This window comes from Simochromis diagramma, unplaced genomic scaffold (assembly GCF_900408965.1).
Source record: "Simochromis diagramma unplaced genomic scaffold, fSimDia1.1 OVJJ01000141.1, whole genome shotgun sequence".
NCBI lineage: Eukaryota > Metazoa > Chordata > Actinopteri > Cichliformes > Cichlidae > Simochromis > Simochromis diagramma.
This window is the reverse complement of record NW_024387350.1, coordinates 502,076-522,898: the sequence shown is the minus strand read 5'-3', so window position 1 is coordinate 522,898 and position 20,823 is coordinate 502,076. Positions and strand designations below refer to the sequence as shown.

The 20,823-nt window shown below is 42.8% G+C and overlaps 2 protein-coding genes and 1 pseudogene across 3 annotated transcripts; 2 read left to right on the top strand and 1 right to left on the bottom strand.

Annotated features, from left to right (window-relative positions):
- Nucleotides 1–237: 237 nt before the first annotated feature.
- abce1 (ATP-binding cassette, sub-family E (OABP), member 1) lies at nt 238–10,679 on the bottom strand. Its single transcript, XM_040006984.1, has 19 exons — nt 10,548–10,679; nt 9,334–9,475; nt 9,165–9,250; nt 8,949–9,046; nt 7,375–7,492; nt 6,430–6,567; nt 6,272–6,341; nt 5,784–5,880; nt 5,569–5,658; nt 5,374–5,495; nt 5,123–5,247; nt 4,659–4,755; nt 4,212–4,271; nt 4,073–4,131; nt 3,692–3,802; nt 3,116–3,258; nt 2,561–2,683; nt 2,370–2,481; nt 238–627 (listed from the first exon to the last, which is right to left on the bottom strand). The coding sequence occupies exons 2-19, from the start codon at nt 9,434–9,436 to the stop codon at nt 580–582; spliced, it is 1,800 nt and encodes a 599-aa protein (XP_039862918.1). The 5' UTR covers nt 9,437–9,475; nt 10,548–10,679; the 3' UTR covers nt 238–579.
- Nucleotides 10,680–10,744: 65 nt separating this feature from the next.
- On the top strand, nt 10,745–14,998 carry anapc10 (anaphase promoting complex subunit 10). 2 transcript variants are annotated; one of them, XM_040006985.1, is made up of 6 exons: nt 10,745–10,876; nt 11,411–11,526; nt 11,779–11,869; nt 12,043–12,163; nt 12,249–12,333; nt 14,502–14,998. In XM_040006985.1, the coding sequence occupies exons 2-6, from the start codon at nt 11,412–11,414 to the stop codon at nt 14,690–14,692; spliced, it is 603 nt and encodes a 200-aa protein (XP_039862919.1). In that variant the 5' UTR covers nt 10,745–10,876; nt 11,411; the 3' UTR covers nt 14,693–14,998. The 2 variants fall into 2 exon arrangements, with proteins under 2 accessions (XP_039862919.1, XP_039862920.1); XM_040006986.1 differs by having other exon boundaries at nt 10,747–10,876; nt 12,280–12,333.
- Nucleotides 14,999–15,930: 932 nt separating this feature from the next.
- LOC120718490 lies at nt 15,931–20,589 on the top strand (annotated as a pseudogene).
- Nucleotides 20,590–20,823: the final 234 nt, after the last annotated feature.

Genomic DNA, 20,823 nt, shown 5'->3' with positions numbered 1-20,823 from the left:
TCTCCTCACCACCAAATGGTCACAGCAGATGGCTGTCCCTCCCCAAGCCTGCTGGTCTCTTCCTGTTAAAAGGGCGTTTTTCCTTCCCATTGTCACAAAGTGTTTGTGGTGATATGATTGTGGGGGTTTCCTCTGTGTTGTTGTAGGGTCTTTATCTTTTTTGTGAATAAAACTTGAATTGAGTTGTGTTAGCCTCGAGTCTGTAAGGTGTTTACAAACAAAGACACACACGGAGCATTCCTGGTTCAGGAAGCATCAGTTTATTCTGATTGTAAATGTACAGGTGTTAAAATATTCTCGCTGCCTCTGAATTCAGCCGAGCGTGTTCAGCCTGACGCACGCACACACACACACAACGCAATGCACTTTATTTTTAAACACTTCACAACATTGCTGGCTATTGAATGCAGTCCGGTACATATAGGCTGATGTTTCTTTGTTTTTCTTAAATGTTTTTTTATTTAAAGTTTTAATATGTCTGCTGTTTGGCAGGCCGGCCATGAAATGTTGAGGTTATAACACTTGAGCGTGCGCCGGCTCCAAGATGCGGCTGGGTAGTTGCCTTTGGTCAGGTGGGTCTTAATCGTCCAGGAAGAAATAGTTCCCACTCTTCTTCTGTTCCGTGTCCTGCAGAGAGATGAGGCAGAGGTCAAAGGTCGGACTGATTCCTCCTCACTGACATCACCGTTTGGATTTTTCTGTCTACCCCCCTACATAAAGATTTCCATGTAGTGCAGCAGCATATATAATGCTGGGAGGGCTACACTTTCTAATTATTATCTCTAAATAACCCCACAGCTGAGTGGACGACTGCAGCTCAGCACAGTAAAAGCTCTTAAGTGATCACATGTTACGGTAGAAGAGCCTTCAGTGAAACCGGAGGAGCACTGTGATGCTTCCTCGGGTTTGAACAGATTAAGAGAAAATACTAAATGTCTCTGAGCGGGTCAAGAGATTAGAACCGTCTGCTCAAATCCAAGGCTTTGGGCAAAAACAGTGAATCGTAAAAAACGTTTGCTTGAAGGGGCGGAGCTAAAAGTCCTCAGTCTCTGCAAACTCGCACGTCGCCTTGAAGCCGGCAACCGATTGCCTGAGAACATTCCAGGGTCCAGTTGCCTAGGTAACTCTCTAACACTTTTACTACCAGGTTGTATGTCGGTCAGCGGTGTTCTTCGTTCTCATTGGTTCGCCTGTAAGTTGAGTCAAGTCTATTTTGGTTCCCACCCTCCTCGTTGCACCAGCTGTTATTTCGTCGAAAGTCACTGACTTTATGATCTCTGGTCGCCCTGTCGCTTCCAGCGTGTACGCAGCTTCATCTTTATCACATATTATGTCATCTTGTTGCCTAGCAACCACCTTCCAGTGGGCTAAAATGACCCATTTGGAGTATTTATGCACCGGCAACACTTTATAACAGCATCGCATCGGTTTAATTTCAACAAAACTTGTTGATACAAAACTTGTTATGCATGACATATGATGTCATCATGTTGCCTGGCAACAATGGACTAAAACACAGCAAATCACACTGCAGCATGAGCATGTGCGACCAAGATAAATTAGGATTATTTTGACCTGCAAAGCTAATGGTCTCCAAGAAATAAAAACATGAAGCTGGAAATGAGCCTGAACTTAAATATATTTATTAAAAATATATTTATAATATATAATAATGCTTTCCCTCTCTATAGTGTACTGGTTTAGATTTGTGTTTCTTTGATTTATTTTTTAACAAATGGGTTTTATTTGTTAGATCAGCTTTAAAGAAACGTCCTTTGGGTTGAATCAGGAATGTTGTAAATCAAAATAAATCGAGTTTATGGATCTACCCGCTGCATCTTTGTCATGTAAGACTCTCAGATCTGAAGAAAACTGATTTCCGCCTGGCTGAAGCACGGCACCAATCACAGCTGGACTCTGCTGTGTGGAGCTCTGTGCATCCCTGACACCTGTGAGGCAGGGCACAGGTCACGATGAAATCACTACAGCTCTGTATCATTTATACCGGTGTTGACGGGCGAGGACTCGTCATGTGTCACCACTGACATAAAACCTCCACATCACCCCGGAGGAGGAGGAGAAGCCTCACACTGGTGCCCCTCAGTACGATCATTGAGCGTCTGCACTGACGTCACTAAAGCGCCGATAAAAACAACTACAATCATAAACTGCGTCAGCAAACTGGCTGCAGCGGCACCTGTGACAGGTTACCAAAATCAGGAAATGCACGACTGGCTGAAACGACATCCAGAAGTTACTTTTTAATATTATTAGTTCAGTGCTGCGTTTTCGTGTCAAGAGTCCGTCCGTGTGTGATGGTCAGTGTGTTTAAATAAAGATTCAAATAAACATGGTCGTCGTGGCGTTACCTTGATGGAGTTGAGTTTGTTGATCCTCGGCCTGAAATTGTTCGGATCTCTCCTGAATGTGATCTCCAGCAGCGACAGGAAGCGATTCATCCCAGCCAGCAGACTCTGAGGCCTGAAAAAACAAACATCACGTTACCGTGGCGGCGGCCGGCGAGCTGACGAAGCAGCTCAGACTCGGCGGTTCATCTTACGTGTTGGCTGAAGTCTTCTTGGAGGGAATCCCGTCAAACACGATGACTCTGTCGGCCAGGTAGGTCGCCATGATAAAGTCGTGCTCCACCACGAATGCTGTCTTCTTGGCGTGGAGGATGTACCTGCGAATAAAAGACGTGTCACGACAGCGCCACACACGGGCAGAGACACGCGACAACAACGAGGCCTTCTAATTAGACCGTTTCAGGTCATCAAATGTGGAAGTTTTCCTCCTTAATTACGTATTTTGAGACATGACAGACACTTCTTACCATCTTCCACCGCTGCAAAGATTAACCATTCAAATAACAAAGAACAAAAATACTGTTGAGATGTAAATCATGCAAAGCTACTCACAGAGTCCAAGAATGAAGCTGAAACGAGGAGATTACCTGAAATATTATTATTAAGACGCGCTCTCGTCTGACTTTGTATCAAAGTAAAACTGAAAAGAAATCCTGAGTTTTAAGCCGCTCGCTGTGGATTCGTTGCCGCTTGTGTGTGAGGATAAACAGGAAGGGAGCTGCTTGAGGAGCAGGGAGACGAGCGCATACCTCTTGATGACTCTGGCGGCCATCAATCGCTGCTCGGAGTCCAGGTAGGCAGAGGGCTCGTCGATGAGGTACACGTCGGCCGGTTTTCCCAAACAGAGTGTGAGGGCGACTCTCTGCAGCTCACCTCCAGACAGGTTCTGCACCTGTGGGCGGAGCAGAGGCAGCTTCATCACCCCGTCCTCATCATAACTCATTAGAAAACGCTTTCTACCCTCCAGTCGGCTCAAAACGTCTCCTTACATTTTATTTTAATTATGTTTACATTGAGTCTGATGACACACAAATAACAAAATAAAATGGAAAAAGACGGATCGGCGCCTTCTCCAGGACAAAGATCAGGTTAGTGTGTTTGTGTGTACCTCTTTAAACATCTTTGCGGGTATCAAAAATTACAATGTTATTCTACTTGTGGTCACTTATGAGGACAAAGGGCCTGTCCTCACGAGTTCGAGGGCATTTTTGAGACTCCAAATGTGGTTTTAGTGTCAGGGTTACAGTGAGGCTGATGGTTAGGGTAAGCGGCTAGGCTAGCATTAGGTTAATTAGAGGTCCTCTAATTGTTTGTGTCTCTCTTACATCCTGGTCGATGATGCTCTCGATCTGCATCGGCTTCATGACGTCGGTGATGAACTGCGGGTGCGTGTAGGCGTCTCTGATCTTCTCGTGCAGCAGAGCTCGGACGCTGCCCTGAAAACGTAAAACACACTCGGCTCCATCAGAGTCCTTGGTCCTTGGTCGCTGCAGACGTTTAATCTGATGTATCAAATTTTAGTTTGTTTTTCATGATATGAACAATGGTAAAAGTCTGCTTCAACTTTATTTTAACTTTTTGGACTCTGAACCCTGGATTTCTGTAAATTCAGTTTGCTGGCTAAAATCAATCAGCAGGCTGAAAGCTGTGAAACGGACGGATGGATGATCCTGTCATGGGTCTGCGGTTAGAAAACGAGAGCTGACCTTGAACTTGGGGCTGATGGTCTGAGGCTTGTAGCTGACGTTCAGGATGGGAACCTCGCCTGAAAGACAGAGCTCAGGGTCAGTGGGTGCGTCTGGCTTCATCAGAGAGAGAGAGAGAGAGAGAGAGAGACTGACTCACCTCCTCCGTCAGGTCTGAGCCCACCGGCCAACATCCTGATGAAGGTCGTCTTCCCTGTGCCTGGAAACACACATACACACTTTCAGACGTGCACGTGTCAGCTTTTCCATTTTTGTGAGAAACAGTCAGAGGAAACAAGATGATCCATATTTTTATTATATTTCATATTTTCATTATTTTCCTTTAGTGCCATTTTAAATGAGCTCGTCTGAGCTACGAGATTTTTCATTATTTGCAACTTTTCTTCTCTGAAATTAAATAACTGACTAAGAAAAATTACAGGTTCACACCCTTTAAATTTGATTTTTTAAAATTGGCTTGGAAATGATAAAATGTGTGACGGCCTCCAAAGCTGCTTCTGAATGAAACATCTGAAAAGTTCAATTTAAAAAACATTTTTAAACCTTGACCACAGAGATTTAGACTAAAACCCTCAGCGCAGCTCACCGTTCTCTCCCAGCATCACCATGATCTCAGAGTCTGTAAACTCTCCTCCTTTGATGTCCAGCGTGAACTCGCCCATCGTCTTCGACATGTCCGGATACTGAACGACAACAAACAATCAAACATTCAACAAAGAAGCAACTCGGCTCATTTTCTTATGCTGCTTTTTTGCAAATTGTGCAAAACAATATTTATTTTCATTTTTCTTGCACTTCATAAAAATTTGTGTATCTCAATAATGAACGGAGTTGGTCCTGTGGTGAGCTTTAAAGGGTTAATGACGACATTTCTAAAAGAAAAGAAAGAAAAGGAATCGGCAGATAGAACTACAGCCCCGTGTGACGAAGCTTTTATTTTGAAAAGAAAAACGTGACAGGAAATGAAAGTGGTAGGGGAGGAAAAACAAAAAGAAAACAACTAGCCAAAGCAAATGAGCAGTGATTCAGAGATTAGGCACATAAACTGACCTGGTAATGCCTGAGTCTCTTCACCTCCTCCTCATTGGCCGTCTCGGCCACCTTGAAGACCAGCGACGTCTCGCGAAACCTGAGATTCTCCGTGGGGACGTAACCGTCCAGGAAGATGTTGATACCTGGAGGAAGGATGCAGGAAGATCAGGACATGCTTTGGGTCCACTTAGCGACGGTGATATTAAGGTCAAATACCACCACTTGTTTCTTCACACTTTTACAGAGGTGTGGTGCAATAATGTTTTTACCCTCTCTGACGCTGAAGGGCATGGTAACGACTCCATAGGCGCTCGGGACTCCGTACAGACAGCAGATGAAGTCCGACAGGTAGTCCAGCACGCTCAGATCGTGCTCCACCACGATGATGTACCTGCAACGCAACATCACGTTTAAGAGCAGCGGTGCACCTCCAGGGATCAAACCGAAGCTTTGAAGTGACAAACCTGTCGGGGGTGATGAGTGAGCGGATGGTGATGGCGGCCTTCAGCCTCTGTTTAACATCCAGGTAACTGGACGGCTCGTCAAACATGAAACTGCAGCAGAAGAGCAGAAACAAGAGGACGGCGGTCAGTCTGCGAGCTCGGCTCTCAGCTCACAGACAAAACAATACAACGTTTGTTAAATATTAAATAAATAAGCTTTCGGGCTGTTTCCTCACATGTCAGCTCTCTGGATGCAGACGACAGCACAGGCGAACCTCTGCAGCTCTCCTCCGGACAGATCCTCCACGTTCCTCTCCCGCAGGTGACTCAGATCTGCAGACAAACACAGAGACGCAATTAGAAATGTTGTTTATACGCAGCATTAAAAAAAATCCAAAACAGGGGGAAGATCCCTGGGATTAAACGCTTATTTTAAGAATAGGAATAGTTTCTGCACACAAACTGGTTTATCAGCTCCACACGGAGACACACGCTTTCTTTAAATATGACCCATGAAATAACTCTGTTCCAATGAACGGTCCTGTGATGTGTCACATGGGCCTCACAAGAGTAAATAGTGTGCATCAACCTAAAAATACTAACACACGACTGTGTTTGTTCATAACGGCACTAAACTGCTTACAGTCGGCGTGTAAACGCTTCCACATGAAGGTTCTTCAGCTTGTAATTAAGAATGTGTGTTTGTGTGTGTGTGTGTGTGTACCAAGTTGTTCGCAGACAAGGTCCTGCGTGTCTGTGTCATCTTTCCTGCTCAGGATGGCCCCTACTGACCCCTGTAGGTGGAGACGAAGAATTACAACCGGCCATCAGAGTGAACGCCCATGCCAACAGGAACGATATATTCAAGGAAAAGTCGGGAACCTTGACGGTCTTTGGGATCTGGTCGACGTACTGCGGCTTCACGATGGCCCGCAGATCGTCCTCCAGGATTTTGGTGAAGTAGTTCTGCAGCTCGGACCCTCTGAAGTAGGTCAGGATCTCCTGCCAGTCTGGAGGATTCTGGGATTTCAAAGTACGGATCATTAAAACACAAAGCTTCTGACAACGAGGTCAATGTGTGGAAATGATCCCCGAGGGTGAAAAACTCCGGGGTCTGTATCAGATCCAGGATGATGAACTGAGTGTCTGCACTGAGGCCTAGTATAAGAAAAAGAAGCATTACTTTGAATGTGAATCATGCAAAGCTGGGCTGACAGAGTCCATGTAACCATAACTTGGTGTGTTGTCCTGCACAAGTTAATCTGTTCGTAGCTTTTCAAGCAAAAAGGTTTACTGTGTAAATGTCCCTGAATTCTGTTCCTTGCAACACATCTGTCTTATGGAACAGATGTGCAAATTGTTCTACTTTACTAACAGGAAATATGGGATTTGTAAGGATACTTAAAGAAAATTAATAACAAAAGTACAAAAATTCAAGAAAAGTATCAGTAAGTTGTGGGTTTACAATGAATGAGCTGAACAACATGAGTAAATGAGTCAAACTGAATTACAAGGGAGGAGTTTTGTTTTTAAATGGAACTTTAGAACCTAGTCAAGAATTTCCTTTTGGCTTTGGCTAAAGATTTCAACCATCGTTAGCAGTGAGAAGAGCATTTGATAAAGTTACCCGACCGGTCGGTGGAGCCACACCATAATCTTTTCCTGTTGCTAAACTGATGGCCAGCAAACCAAACATGGCAACTCCACCCAAACATTATCTTCTGAGGCCAGCAGCAACATGACTGCTGGCCTGTGTGTGTGTGTGTGTGTGTGTGTGTGTGTGTGTGTGTGTGTGTGTGTGTGTGTCAGTCACGTGTGAACACTCACATCAAACTTCCCCAGGTTTGGTTTCTGTTTTCCGGCCAGAATTTTCAGAGCTGTGGACTTGCCGATACCGTTGGTCCCCACCAGCCCCAAAACCTCACCGGGCCGGGGGATAGGCAGCCTGCACCACACACACACACACACACTATAAACATCTTGACCCACCATAACAGACTTTAACATAAGCTAATAATCAAATAATTTCATCATTTAGTGTCAGCTTTCCTTTCAGGTGTTTCTGCTTTGGTTTGACGGCTTTTCTTTGCTGCCATGGTTCTAAAATGACTTCATTGCTGAGCAATAACAATAATAATAAGCAGCTCTTACTTAAACCCAAAGTCTTAGCAGTGTTTCTTTACATAGATGGGCTACCTGGGTATGTTTGTGTACTTCAGAGACTTGAAGACTGATTAGTCGCGTCCCATGCTTTTATTTTGAAAGTCCAATTGCTGGTATTGAACTAGAGCTGTGCTTCCTGTCATGATGTGACGATCCTCGATGTCATTCAGCTGCCTCTCTTTAATCAGGAATTACTCTGTCCAGCTCCATGAGCCCGTTAGGGTCCGCTTACATAAAATGACATAAATGTCATCATCAGACGGTTAAGACGAGGGTCTGTGCGGACGTTTGAATGCCGCTGTTTCAGTGACCACGCAGACTCGTCAGCAGAGAACTTGACATGACAGCGCAGCAACTTCTCAGGAATGACTACATGGACAGCGGCTCTCCAGCTGTTCGCGTCTGCAACAGAGTATATTCAGAGTACGGTGGAAGTACCGACTCGGACAGCACCATCACAGCCCTGGGTTAGGACCTCAGTGGAGAGGCAGCTGATTATTGCTTTTATTTAAAGCATAAAAATCATTAACAGTTGAAACATTATTTTTATTATTCTCCCCTCCAAGGTCAACCTCTCACTTTTTAAAGGTCCTCTTGTTGTACGGAGAATGAGCATCAACTTGTCTGGATCATCAGAGCTGGCTCTCCAGCTATGAGCAGTAGCAGGTTCTCAGTTGAGGAGTCCAGCTTCCACCCAGAGGGCATCAAGTGAGAACACTCACAGGGTTGCAGACCTGAGTGGACGTAAACTTCTGTTTGCTGTTGAGATCATCACGTGGAGCTCGATCCCCTTTCACGGATCCTAAATCTCCTCCAGGAAATCAAAAGAGCGATCTTCACTTTTGATTTCATCTCCATGGAGTAGTGAAGTCACAGGGAGATTCTTTTATTTGTGTGAACAAAACAACTTGTTTCTCCTCAGATCCCGCGAGATGTTCCAACAGAAGTCCGTGTTGGACAGTGCTGCAAAACCACACCTGACCTGATGTGCAGCCTCCAGGCTGAGAATCTGTGGACCCTCCAAACAAAAACTGAAAGCACTATCTATTAACCAGTAATAACTAAAATTAGAATCATAGCACATGGTGGAGGTGATCAGAACTAAAGGAGCGATCCAAGAATAACAGCTACGCTGGAACTTAATTCCGACCTGTTTCCCGAGGTTTTTGTAACATGTCAGAGGAAACACTGCTCAGCTGTGAAGTGAAGGTAAACAGACTGGAGGTTTATCGCCGTACCGGTGCAGTTTGAAGGAGTTGGCGCAGTATCTGTGTGTGGTTTCCTTCTCCAGGTTGCTGGGAAGGTTGACGATCGACAGTGCTCCAAACGGACATTTCTGCAAGGAGAAAAGGTCACGAAACAAACTTCAAAAACACTCTTAATAGTTTAAACGTTGTGACTAAAAGCAGTCTGAAAAGATCATTTCCTGCTAGATATTCAGGCGCTAAGATTACCTTGATGCAGATGCCACAGCCTATGCACAGAGACTCTGAGATCCACACTATCTTACTCTGTGGAGTCACCTCAATACACAGTTTACCTGAAGACACACACGGTTCACATTTAGACACATTTCTCTCTCACTCTAGTTTGTGCCGTCAGTGCGATCATCTCCACACTCACCCATACGGACGACCGGGCAGCTCTTCTTGCACTCCTGACGGCATTTCTTAGGTTTGCATTTGTCATGGTTGACGATGGCGATCCTGGTGTTCTTATCCGCCATGATTGAGGGCGGGAATGATGGACGTTAGCACCTGTGGAGCTGGAGAAACAAATTGATATCTGAGGAGCTGGTTTTGAGAAAATGTGATTAAACATACAAAGAGAAACAGGAACAATTTATAAACTGAGTCATGATTAGCATGCAGCTGCCCAAAACCATCCAAAAAGTCTCTAAATGTAGAGTGCAGCAGTCGGGGTCAAACCTGCGTCCACATGCACAATGTTAACTCTGCTGAAACAACACATTCGCTTCTGAACAAACGCTCTTTTTATTCAACAATAGAGTGCTGCAAATCTCCTGCCTAAACCAGCCTCTGGCTGCATTTAATACCTGCTGTCTTTAATTCTGATCCTGGTCTGGTGTGTGCGTATCTAGGCCCCCAGGAGTCGGGCCCATTTGAGCTTTGCAGTCTTTTGTAAAGGAAGAGCGAGCCACACCAGGGTCCATTTAAAATTCTGCCCTTTCATCGTTGCTTCACGTCTGTACGCATGTGTCTGGAAACACCCGCTTCAACTCATTTAAACAATCTGTGCCCAACTTTCTTTTTAGTTCGGCATTAATTTAACTCATAATATTAATTATTTTAACTAGCTGTATTCTAGCATGACGGGCGGTGGCGACGAGCATCAAACTAGGGATTTCTCCTCCAATAACGTGCTGTTCTGTGGTGCATACATATGCCGAATTAATAAACTACCCATAAACACTTTAAAAATGTCTTGGAATTATAATCTCATGACTGTCTGCTACGGTGAGTGATGTGAAACATCATAACTTGGGAGATTTACGAATGGAATTTGGCGCATGATCCTGTCGTTAAAAGAAAACGCAATATTTTCAGGGCCCGTCTCTCAGCAATACGAGCAAACAGGGGAAACCACACTGACTGACTCCCAACAAGCTGTAACCATACAATTACACTGGATAACGGACCAATTATAAAGAGACGCTTGTCCGGTGGAAGCGAAGTTTAGGATGTTCATTGGAGAATGCTAACGGCTAGCTTCACGATATTAGCAGCGGAGGCCCAGCAGCCCGACATCTGCTCGTTTTCGTGGCAATAAAAACGTCAAAAGCAATAAAATCCAGGGCGATGAGTACGCAAACTCACCCTTATCCGGCTCCAGCTACCCGGTTAAGAAGGGATTAGAAGAGAAGACACGTTTAGAGACAAAAACTGTGGGGTGAAACTTCTGTTTTTTTTTCCAGCAACGTGTTCTTCTCACGGGCTGGAAGCCGGCAGGAAAGATGGCGGGAGTATCGCAGATAGCATGCGACTGCTTGCTCAGCGCTGGTGACGTGTATAAGAAGCGACGCTGAGGCGCAAAAAAGTGGGAGATTCGAAGTGTGTAAATAGAAGCGGATTTAAACTATTTTGGACGTGCAGCCGTATTTCTGATGCACTGACACGACACCCCGGAGACCTGTACTAACGCGTCTGTGAGTCGGCTTCAATAACTGTGACGTAGATTGAGTTTTAGTGGTTTTGAGAGCGTTTAGAGTTGAGAAGTGTCAGCTGCTGGCGACTAGCTAGTCATAAATAACTCCCAAATAAGTCACATTTTAGCTGAAATGGATGCTCTATCTTTGTCATTTAGACGAAGAAGTTTACCAAAAGGTCCCCTTATTCCTAAACAGAACTTACATTTTCTGTATTTTCTATTAAATGGAAATAGAGCTCGAAATGTTTAAAATATGCATAAAGGTTTGCGTCTGGTTATAATCTAGTTAAAATAGATGGTACCAGTAGTGATATTTATAAGCCGAACTTTACCTAATGGTCAGCTTATTATTAAAATACAGTCATATTTGCTTCGTTGATTAAGTTGTATTTACTAAGTGTGAATAAACCTTAAAATATCGAAAACACGAATAGACGTTGGTGTTAGGTTACTGATCTCCATGAACCTTTTGAGAAAAACGCGTCAGATTTTCCATCAGAGTGTGCTGAACTTGTGTTTTTTTGTTTTAAAGTATGGCGACACCGAGCAAGACACCACCTGGAGCTGACCCGAAGCAGCTGGAGCGGACCGGGACGGTTCGGGAGATCGGCTCCCAGGCGGTGTGGTCCCTCTCTTCCTGTAAACCTGGTAACTACTCCCTCAGACCCCCCCCCCCTGCATACAGTCTGCTGTGTGAACAGATGACTGTAAACATCTTTCAGAAGTGGACACAATCTCAGAAATTGTGTTATTTTTCTCCTTGGAGCTGTTCATATGCATATCCACATTTTCACAGCGTAGTAAGCAGTTTGCCTTACTGCACAATTGCCACGTTTGGATCAATTTCAGAGGCCGTTGGGATCAATTCTAGTCTGATGTGTTTGCCCTCTACGTGTCCAGGTTTTGGAGTGGATCAGCTAAGGGATGACAACCTGGAGACCTACTGGCAGTCGGATGGGTCGCAGCCTCACCTGGTCAACATACAGTTCAGGTAACGTTTTCCAGCTTCTGTACAAGAGAAGTTAAAGTAAACCTGGAAAATGTACATTATCTTTAACTGGAAGGTGTTGTTAATTTTATTTGTGTGTGTTGCTGCTGACAGAACCTTACTCTTTTGCTTTGTTATTAATTCACTTTCTTTAATATGTGACCTGTGGAGTAAAGGAGGAGGACGACAGTGAAGATGTTGTGCATTTATGCTGATTATAAGTCAGACGAGAGCTACACCCCGAGTAAGATCTCGGTGCGAGTCGGCAACAACTTCCACAATCTTCAAGAAATCAGGGTAAAGCTTAGTGTATATATCTCAATAAAATAAATAATTAATAAAAATAATCTGGTTTTCATCCGGAGGTTTCAAAATCACTCAGACCCTCCTCTTCCTCGTCTTCCCCTCTGCAGCAGCTAGAGATGGTGGAGCCCAGTGGATGGATTCACATCTCTCTCATGAATCCAGTAAGAATTAATATTTTTCCAACCTTTAAATGCTGCATTTTACCAAAACAAGACTCTGTAACATCCTGCTCTGTGGTCTCTGTTTGCATTTCTGATTGTCTCTGGTCGACAGGGTGTAACTGAATGTAAAGCCTTCGGTCAGGGGACAGAATCCAGTCATTTACTCACTGTGGAACATTTGAAGGCTTACCATCTGTATAAACGTGTAGATGTAAATACTGACACCCAGCCACAGTGACTGAAAGACGGAGAGAGACATTTGTGCCCTTATTTTGCACTCTTTCCCATAATGGCCAAAGTCAGGGAACTAAAGTCTCTGTGCAGTTAACTACTACACCTACTGATTAGAAAGTGTGCAGATTTCCCTCCGCAGGCGACTGTTCAGTGTTTTTATAGAAGGAAACAACAGCACTGAACCATTTAATCGCTGCCTTCATTGTCTGTGCTGAGCCGACGTGTAGTTGGCATTCAAAGGAGGGGCAGGTTGTAGAAGTAAGCTTTCAGAAGGGTTCGTGGTTATGATGATGTACAGCGGATAACAAAATTATTCGTTCATTGTGCAATGACCATTCATTCGTTAATTCATACCTTCTTTGCACCTTTTATCCACTTTAAAGTTTATTGTGTTGTTTTGTTGTGTTTAGTGCTGAAAGGGGACAGTTTTCTAATTTCACTGTATTTTTGTACAAAGTGTGACTGTGCGATGACAATAAGAGTTATCTTATCTTAAAATCAAGAGAACAAAGAAGTTCTGTAAAAACGTGTAAACAAACAAACAAAATTAAAAATGACTGAATTCATGTTTTGGTACCTAAACCTGAGCCGAAACTCAGACATAACATTCGACCACCATAAAAAAGTTTTTATGAATGCAAGCAAATAAATGTAATTTGGAATCTTGATTCAAAAATAATATTGTGCTTTACACTTTTATTCTTTGTTTTTGGTAAGACGGTAAATTTAAAAAAATGCATGGATAACAGCAAAAAAATTTTATTAGCATTAAAAATGAACGTTTTATGAGCACTGGGTGCTTCTGCTTGTACACATTGGGGACTTAACCATTACAGAAACATAAAAAGTGAATTTGATAATTATAAATACTGTTCATTTAGGGTGGCATAAACCTTACACTGGCCGGTGGTCTGATAAATTTGTGAAGCACTGTTCCTGCAAAAATAGACGTAATGCAGAAAAATAAGGCGGCGCTTCTCCACCTAAGACTTGTGGGGGTCTTTACATGCCACCAAGTGCAGTAACCTAAAGCTCTTATGATTGGACAGTGACTATAAACTGTGTGAGTGTTTTGTTTGTTTGTTTTTCAACTCAGGGGAGCTAGAGATACGTTTTTGTAAATTCTTGTGTTTAAATATGGTTAAAATGTTTAAAATGTCACTACAACATTAACAGAATGTAAAAGAAAAGCATGTGTTCAAAGGAGCTTGCAAAGAAAAGCGTCTGGACTTCTTTAAGTTACTTGAAGACGTTTCACCTCTCATCCGAGAAGCTTCTTCAGTTCTAAGGTCAAATGGCGATGGTTAGAACTGAAGAAGCTTCTCGGATGAGAGGTGAAACGTCTTCAAGTAATTTAAAGAAGTCCAGACGCTTTTCTTTGCAAGCTCCTTTGACTACGATGACCTGGATGACTGAGAACCTTCACAGACAAAAGCATGTGTTGTTATTATGCAATACCAGTTTGTACCACAAGATGGAGCAGTGAGTCAGTCTAATGAATGCAGCGCTCCCCAACCCCTGGGCCACCGACTGGCACCGGGCCACGAGAGTTGAGGCTCAGGTGTGAAATTTATGGTTTTCATCGTTTTTATGGTTAACCCTGTTTCTCTGGGTCTTTTCCCATGTGTTATGTATAAATCTTCTTTTTTCTTTTTTTTGGTAATGGTACTGCTTTTATTTTGTTGTATTTATCCGCGACACCTTAAAGGCCGGTCCGTGGCACAGAAAAGGTTGGGGACTGCTGCTGTAATATTTATTTAAGCAGCACATTCTTCTCAATGGGAGCACCTAACACAGAAACATTGAACTTAAACAGAACAGCACAACAGGTTAAAGTTGTAGTTAAAATTAGCAGATTATAAGTATCTTTAAAGAAGTGGCTTGATGCTCGGTGTGTGTGTGTGTGTGTGTGTGTGTGTGTGTGTGTTTTTCAGCGCACAAACGAGCCCATCAGCACATTCATGATCCAGATCGCCGTGCTGGCCAACCACCAGAACGGGAGAGACACGCACATGAGGCAGATCAAAGTTTACACACCCGTGGAGGAGAGCTCGATCGGCAAGTTCCCACGATGCACCACGGTCGACTTTATGATGTACCGGACCATCAGGTGATCTGGACGTGACCCAGGAACCCCAACAGACTTATATCTGGAGCTGCTGCAGATCATTATCAATGAAAGGAACATCAGTGAAGCTGCCAGTGTTGAATATTTAAAGATGTTCAGTCAGAGTCATAGACCCAGTCAGTGTTGGTTTACATGCTTTAACAATGAGTTTCCACACAGAGTGAATGCTTTGATATGAATTTGGTTCCTAAATTTAACCTTTTTGTCTCTCGCAGTATAAAAAAACGTTTGTGCCTACACATTGTTTCCTGTTGTGGATTGTTAATAAAAAGGTAAAAATAAATGTTTCAAAAATCCAGAATGTGACTGTGTTCGTGTAGAAAACCTATAACTTTATTCTGTAGCCGTGCTCAGTCTTATGCTTCTTGGTTTAGTCACAGATGTTGTTGCTTTACTTGAAGAAAATGAGGTTTGAAAACAGTAATACGTTGATGATGCAGGAAAATGTTCTATTCTGCTGATGTTGGACCTCACGTCGGCCTTTGATATGGTTGACCACCACTTTTCTGTGGCGGTTTCTAAGTGCAGGTCATCCTTCACTTCCCTTACCTATGGTGTGCCACAAGGTTCTGTATTGGGACCCTTATTGTTTCTAATATATCTACTTCCTTTTCAGCATATTTTGAGCCCCTTTGAGTAGGGCTGTGCGATATGACCAAAATCTCATATCCCGATATAAGAATTCTATCGATAACGATATAAATCACAAAAACATTTTCTGTAAATTCTGTGAATCTCGGGCAGCTCGACTTGCGGAAAGTGTTTCCAGCTGCGCGTCGCGTACCTGGAGTCCAGTGTTTTAACCGATGCATGAAACTATACATTTTTAGACATAAGTTGTAACGGCCGCCGTTTTCTTTGTATTTATTACACGGCGTGCTGCGGGGAAAAGCCTGTTCTAACGTTTGAGTCTAAGGTTTATTTTTTAGCACCTGGCGGCTCTTTTTTACGTCTCATCTGTAAATAATCTGCTCTTTCACGTGATTCAGTTTATTTTGAAAAGTCTGAACAGGATCTTGGGCTTTATTGTGAAAGGTTTATGTGGTACATAAACAAGCGGACACGCAATGCTGTTACCGTCATTGTTGCTACTACAACCCATAAAAACAGGCGCTTGTCCGTCCGTAGTGTGGTTATATAAAATATAAGAGAAAGAGAACTTTAAGAAATGAATATAGCCACTACAGTGACCATCAAAACGGTGAAAAAATATTGCCGTAAACAGTTTATTTTACGACGCCACGAAACAAACGATAGCGTAAACTGAAACGATAGCTGTTTTTATATCGTCATCCGATATATATCGTTATATCGAACAGCGCTACAGTAATGCGTTGTGCTGGCAGACATGCACTTACGATGATGAAAGCTCTAGGTCCCCTTTCGACATTTGTGAAATCGTCTATCAGGAACCTTGGGGTAACTTTTGACTTTCCTCTTACTTTGGATGTTCAAATCTCTGGTTCCGTCTTTCTTTTATCACTTATCACTGCTACATTAAGTCCTGTAGTGTCACACACTGAACTGGAGGTGGTTATACATGCATTTGTTTCATCATGTTTGGACTATTGTAACTCACTGTTTATATGTCTAAACAAAAACTCCTTGGAACAAAACTCTGCAGCAAGGCATAAACTTAAAATCTCCGTTTTTTATTGTCACATAAGTGGTTGCCTGATTCACATGTTGCTGCAGTTTGTAGTCACAGTAGTTGCTCTAGCTTTACTTTGACTAGATCTTGCTGCAGTTTAGCTGCCTAACTTTCCATCTGTAGTTTCAGATGTTAAGTAGTATCAGTGTTTGATTAAGTTGTGGAAGTTTCCATAACTAGCACCAGATGGTGATGTAGCTTGGGTATTTCATTTAGTTGCACCAGTTTCAGCTGCTGGTATAATTTATTTGTATCAGTTACTCAAGTTTCAGTCATTTCAGTTTCACTAACTTGACAATGTTGGTTTTGTTAGTTGCAGGCATAGTGTCAATGCTTGCTTCATTGCAGTGGTACTTTCACCCGTTAGCGTAGGTGCAAATCTTGAGATACTTGCCATGTTTAGTTTTAGCCATTACAGTTTTATAATTCCTGTAGTTTCAGAGGCTGACTCATTTGCAGGAGTTGCAGTTATACATATTGCTGTGGTCTCATTGGGTGCTGAATATATATTTATTTGCAAGTGTTGTTTGCATTTGCTGGTTATGTATTTACAGATTTTTAACTGACTAGGAGGTAACGGATAAAAATGCAAACTACAAACAGACCTATGATGTTTAAAGTTACTAAACAGTGTCTACTTCAAACTGTTCTTCCTGGTAAAAGCTAATGTCTGTTAACTCCTCCCTCTTCTACCTGAAGCACAGCAGCTCCAGTCTGTCCACATATTTTCTGAAATAGTTTCACCACTATGTAACAGAAACTCACAGAGTCACTCTTACTGAGAGGAGAAATGGCACAGAAAAGAGATCAGCTAGATCGAGAAATGTTCTCTTGTTGGATCTGTTTGGATCTACTGAAGGATACTGTGACTATTCCCTGTGGACACAGTTACTGTATGAACTGTATCGAAACCCACTTTGATGAAGAGGACAGGAAGGGAATCCACAGCTGCCCTCAGTGCAGGAAGACTTTCACACTGAGGCCTGACCTGGAGAAAAACACCATGTTAGCAGAGTTGATGGAGTTACTGAAGAAGACTGGACTCCAAGCTGCTCCAGCTGATCACTGCTATGCTGGACCTGAAGATGTGGCCTGTGATGTCTGCACTGGGAGGAAGCTGAAAGCCATCAAGTCCTGTTTAGTCTTGTCCAGCCTCTTACTGTGAGAGACACCTTCAACCTCACTATGATGCAGCTCCATTAAAGAAGCACAAGCTGGTGGCCCCCTCCAAGAAGCTCAAGGAGAACATCTGCTCTCATCATAAAGGCCATGAAACAGTCCCAGCTGCAGCAGAAAGGACTGAGAAGCAGAAGGAGCTCGAGGTGAGACGACTAAACATCCAGCAGAGAATCCAGGAGCGAGAGAAAGATGTGAAGCTGCTTCAACAGGAGGTGGAGGCCATCAATGGCTCTGCTGATAAAGCAGTGGAGGACAGTGAGAAGATGTTCACTGAGCTGATCCGTCTCCTCCAGAAAAGAAGCTCTGATGTGAAGCAGCAGGTCAGATCCCAGCAGGAAACTGAAGTGAGTCGAGTCAAAGAGCTTCAGGAGAAGCTGGAGCAGGAGATCGCTGAGCTGAAGAGGAAAGATGGCGAGCTGGAGCAGCTCTCACACACAGAGGATCACAACCAGTTTCTACACAACTACCCCTCACTGTCAGCACTCAGTGAGTCTACACACTCATCCAGCATCAATATTCGTCCTCTGAGCTACTTTGAGGATGTGACAGCAGCTGTGTCAGAGACCAGAGATAAACTACAGGACATTCTGAGAGAGGAATGGACAAACATCTCACTGACAGTCACTGAAGAGGATGTTTTACTGTCACCAGCAGAGCCAAAGACCAGAGCTGGATTCTTAAAATATTCACAAGAAATCACACTGGATCCAAACACAGCACACAGAGAATTGTTATTATCTGAAGGGAACAGAAAAGCAACATTAATGAGACAAAAACAGACTTACTCTAATCACCCAGACAGATTCACTGATTATTATCAAGTCCTGAGTAGAGAGAGTCTGACTGGACGTTGTTACTGGGAGGTGGAGTGGAGAGGGGGTGGAGTTGATGCAGCAGTCGCATACAAGACTATCAGCAGAGCAGGAGAGTCAGATGAATGTGGATTTGGATTTAATGACAACTCTTGGTTATTGAGCTGTGACAGAAAAAGTTGCAAATTTTTGCACAAGAAAATCCAAACTGTCCTCTCAGGTCCTCGGTCCTCCAGAGTAGGAGTGTACCTGGATCACAGAGCAGGTATTCTGTCTTTCTACAGCGTCTCTGAAACCATGACTCTCCTCCACAGAGTCCAGACCACATTCACTCAGCCGCTCTATGCTGGACTTTGTCTTTTTATTGATCATGGAGACACTGCAGAGATATTAAACTGAAATAGACAGAAGTCACTGAGGGACAGCTAGTTCCTGTTTCTTTGGTCTCCAGCATTGCTGTCAACAGTGATGGAGATTTTGAAAAGAGGTCAGAGTGGCACCAGAAAGTTCTTTGAAAGTAAATTCTGCTAGACCGAAAACAATTTCTAATTAGCTTGTATGAAGAAGATCATAAAATCTAATAAAAATGAACAAACATTAATGAACTTCAGTTTTTATATCAAGAAGACACTAGTATTATAAATGTAATTGTTTTATTATGAATAGTATTGTCTAAGCTCACAGATCAAATGTTACACTTTGAATAAGACTTTTAATTTCAGTCCTTCCAGCACACAAAATCACACGTATTCTACTAGAGAAGATGTGGATTTTATAGACACTCAATCTGAAGATTTGCTTAATGTAAACCCTCCTGTGTGAAGTTTGTTACATGTTTGAACTGATACATGCTTATTTTCTTTCTTTTTTGTTGTTGTTGATTTTTGTGTTTTAACACAGAGGAGTTATTTGGTTATTTGAAGAAATATTGAAATGAAAATCTTGATTTGAATCATCTGCTGCTGTGGCATATGTAACTCATTACTGGTATTTTTTTTTTATATCAGATGTGGCTATAACTTAGACTTTCTGCTGGTCTGTTTTCTGTGTTCTTATCCCTAACCTTAACCACAACCTTAATCATGTTAGATAGTGTTTTCCAAAGCGATTCATGATGATAAAAAAAAAATAAAAAAAGTAAAATAAATGTACATGTCCAAACGGTTCTCATGTTCTCTCCTGTTTCTGAACGCATAACATAGAGACGTGTTGAGTGGCCGAAAGCGTAACATACCAACAAGTTGTCTCGTAGCGTAGTATGTTACGTTTTGGGATGAGAACATGTTGGAAAACCCAGCAGAAGGCACAATGCAGTGTTTCTGACATGTGATTGGATGAGCAGCCTACAGCCCGCCTCCAAAGTCTCCCAGTGATTATGCAGATGAGGAAACTGATGTGTTTGTCAGAGAGTACAAAGGTGTTCAACCATGAACTTAGCACAACAAGTGAAACACACACACATACACTCTAAACCCTGATCTGACTCATCCAGATGATTCAGTATCTTTCTGTGTCCTTCCTGTTTAGCTGCTTTTGGACGAATCCTGATTCTCTTTCTCTGCTTTGGTTAAGCAAACAGGTTTGATTCGTTGGTCATGAGTGACGTGTTTAGCAAAAAACAAACAAACAAAAATATGTTGTTGGAGACTGTCTCTCATTTACAAATTTCCTCTGGTTGCAGAAGTTGAAGAAGAGACTGTCACTGCGTGCTTGTATGATTTTTTTTTTTTTTTTTGCCACACGACTGTTAAATCCAGGACTTTTAAGGTTACAGTAGTTGCTGTATCTTATCATAGATAGATTTGTTTGGTTGTAGTTAAAGTGTCAGTAGTAGCAGATGTTACTATATTTGAAATTATTAACTTAAATTCAAATATAGTAACAAAGTATATGTGGGGCCTCCCTGCTGCTGCGGAGTCGGGGCGGTCTGCTCCTGCTCCGCGGCTGCTGAGCGACCCCTCATCTGGGGCTCTCTTCAGCTCTTTCCGGGAGAGTGGCACGGTTTCCCCTCCGTTGGTCTTCTAGCAGATCATTACATGAAGGAACCTTTTAAATACAAGCGCGCTCATGCTCACAGGTGCACACACGGGTGCTCACACATACAAACTACACCCTTTTTGGCTCCTACCTCAAAGCACACCGTGGGCTGTCAATCCTACGTACTGCACAGTAATATTCAATATTTAGTATTTACTGTTATATTCACATTGTTTTTTGCCCTTTATCACCGTTCCTCTTCCCTGCTGTTTTTCTTTCCCTCTTTCTTTCTCCCTTTTCTTTTCCCCAGTCAAGTCCATTGGGCATCTTTCTTTGCCTTTAGACAATAATTCTGATGGCAAAAGAACCAAACGGGACAGGCAAAAAAAGAAAAAAGAAAAAAAGAAAGAAATTATTAAATTAGTTGCAGAAGTTGCTGTGGTTTTAGGCTTGTTTAGTTACAATCACTCTTTGCTGCTGGTGTGGCTGTAGTTTTAGTTTTAAATTTA

Bases quoted from the DNA above. Each gene is read 5' to 3' on its own strand.
- abce1 (XM_040006984.1), bottom strand. From the start codon at position 9,436: ATGGCGGATAAGAACACCAGGATCGCCATCGTCAACCATGACAAATGC. The intron at 5,496-5,568 runs GTTTGTCACTTC...GTTGCGTTGCAG, and splicing joins TCACTCATCACCCCCGACAG to GTACATCATCGTGGTGGAGC. The intron at 2,482-2,560 runs GTAAGATGAACC...TTGTTTTTTCAG, and splicing joins AAGAAGACTTCAGCCAACAC to GCCTCAGAGTCTGCTGGCTG.
- anapc10 (XM_040006985.1), top strand. From the start codon at position 11,412: ATGGCGACACCGAGCAAGACACCACCTGGAGCTGACCCGAAGCAGCTG. The intron at 12,164-12,248 runs GTAAAGCTTAGT...AAAATCACTCAG, and splicing joins ACAATCTTCAAGAAATCAGG to ACCCTCCTCTTCCTCGTCTT. The intron at 12,334-14,501 runs GTAAGAATTAAT...TGTGTTTTTCAG, and splicing joins ACATCTCTCTCATGAATCCA to CGCACAAACGAGCCCATCAG.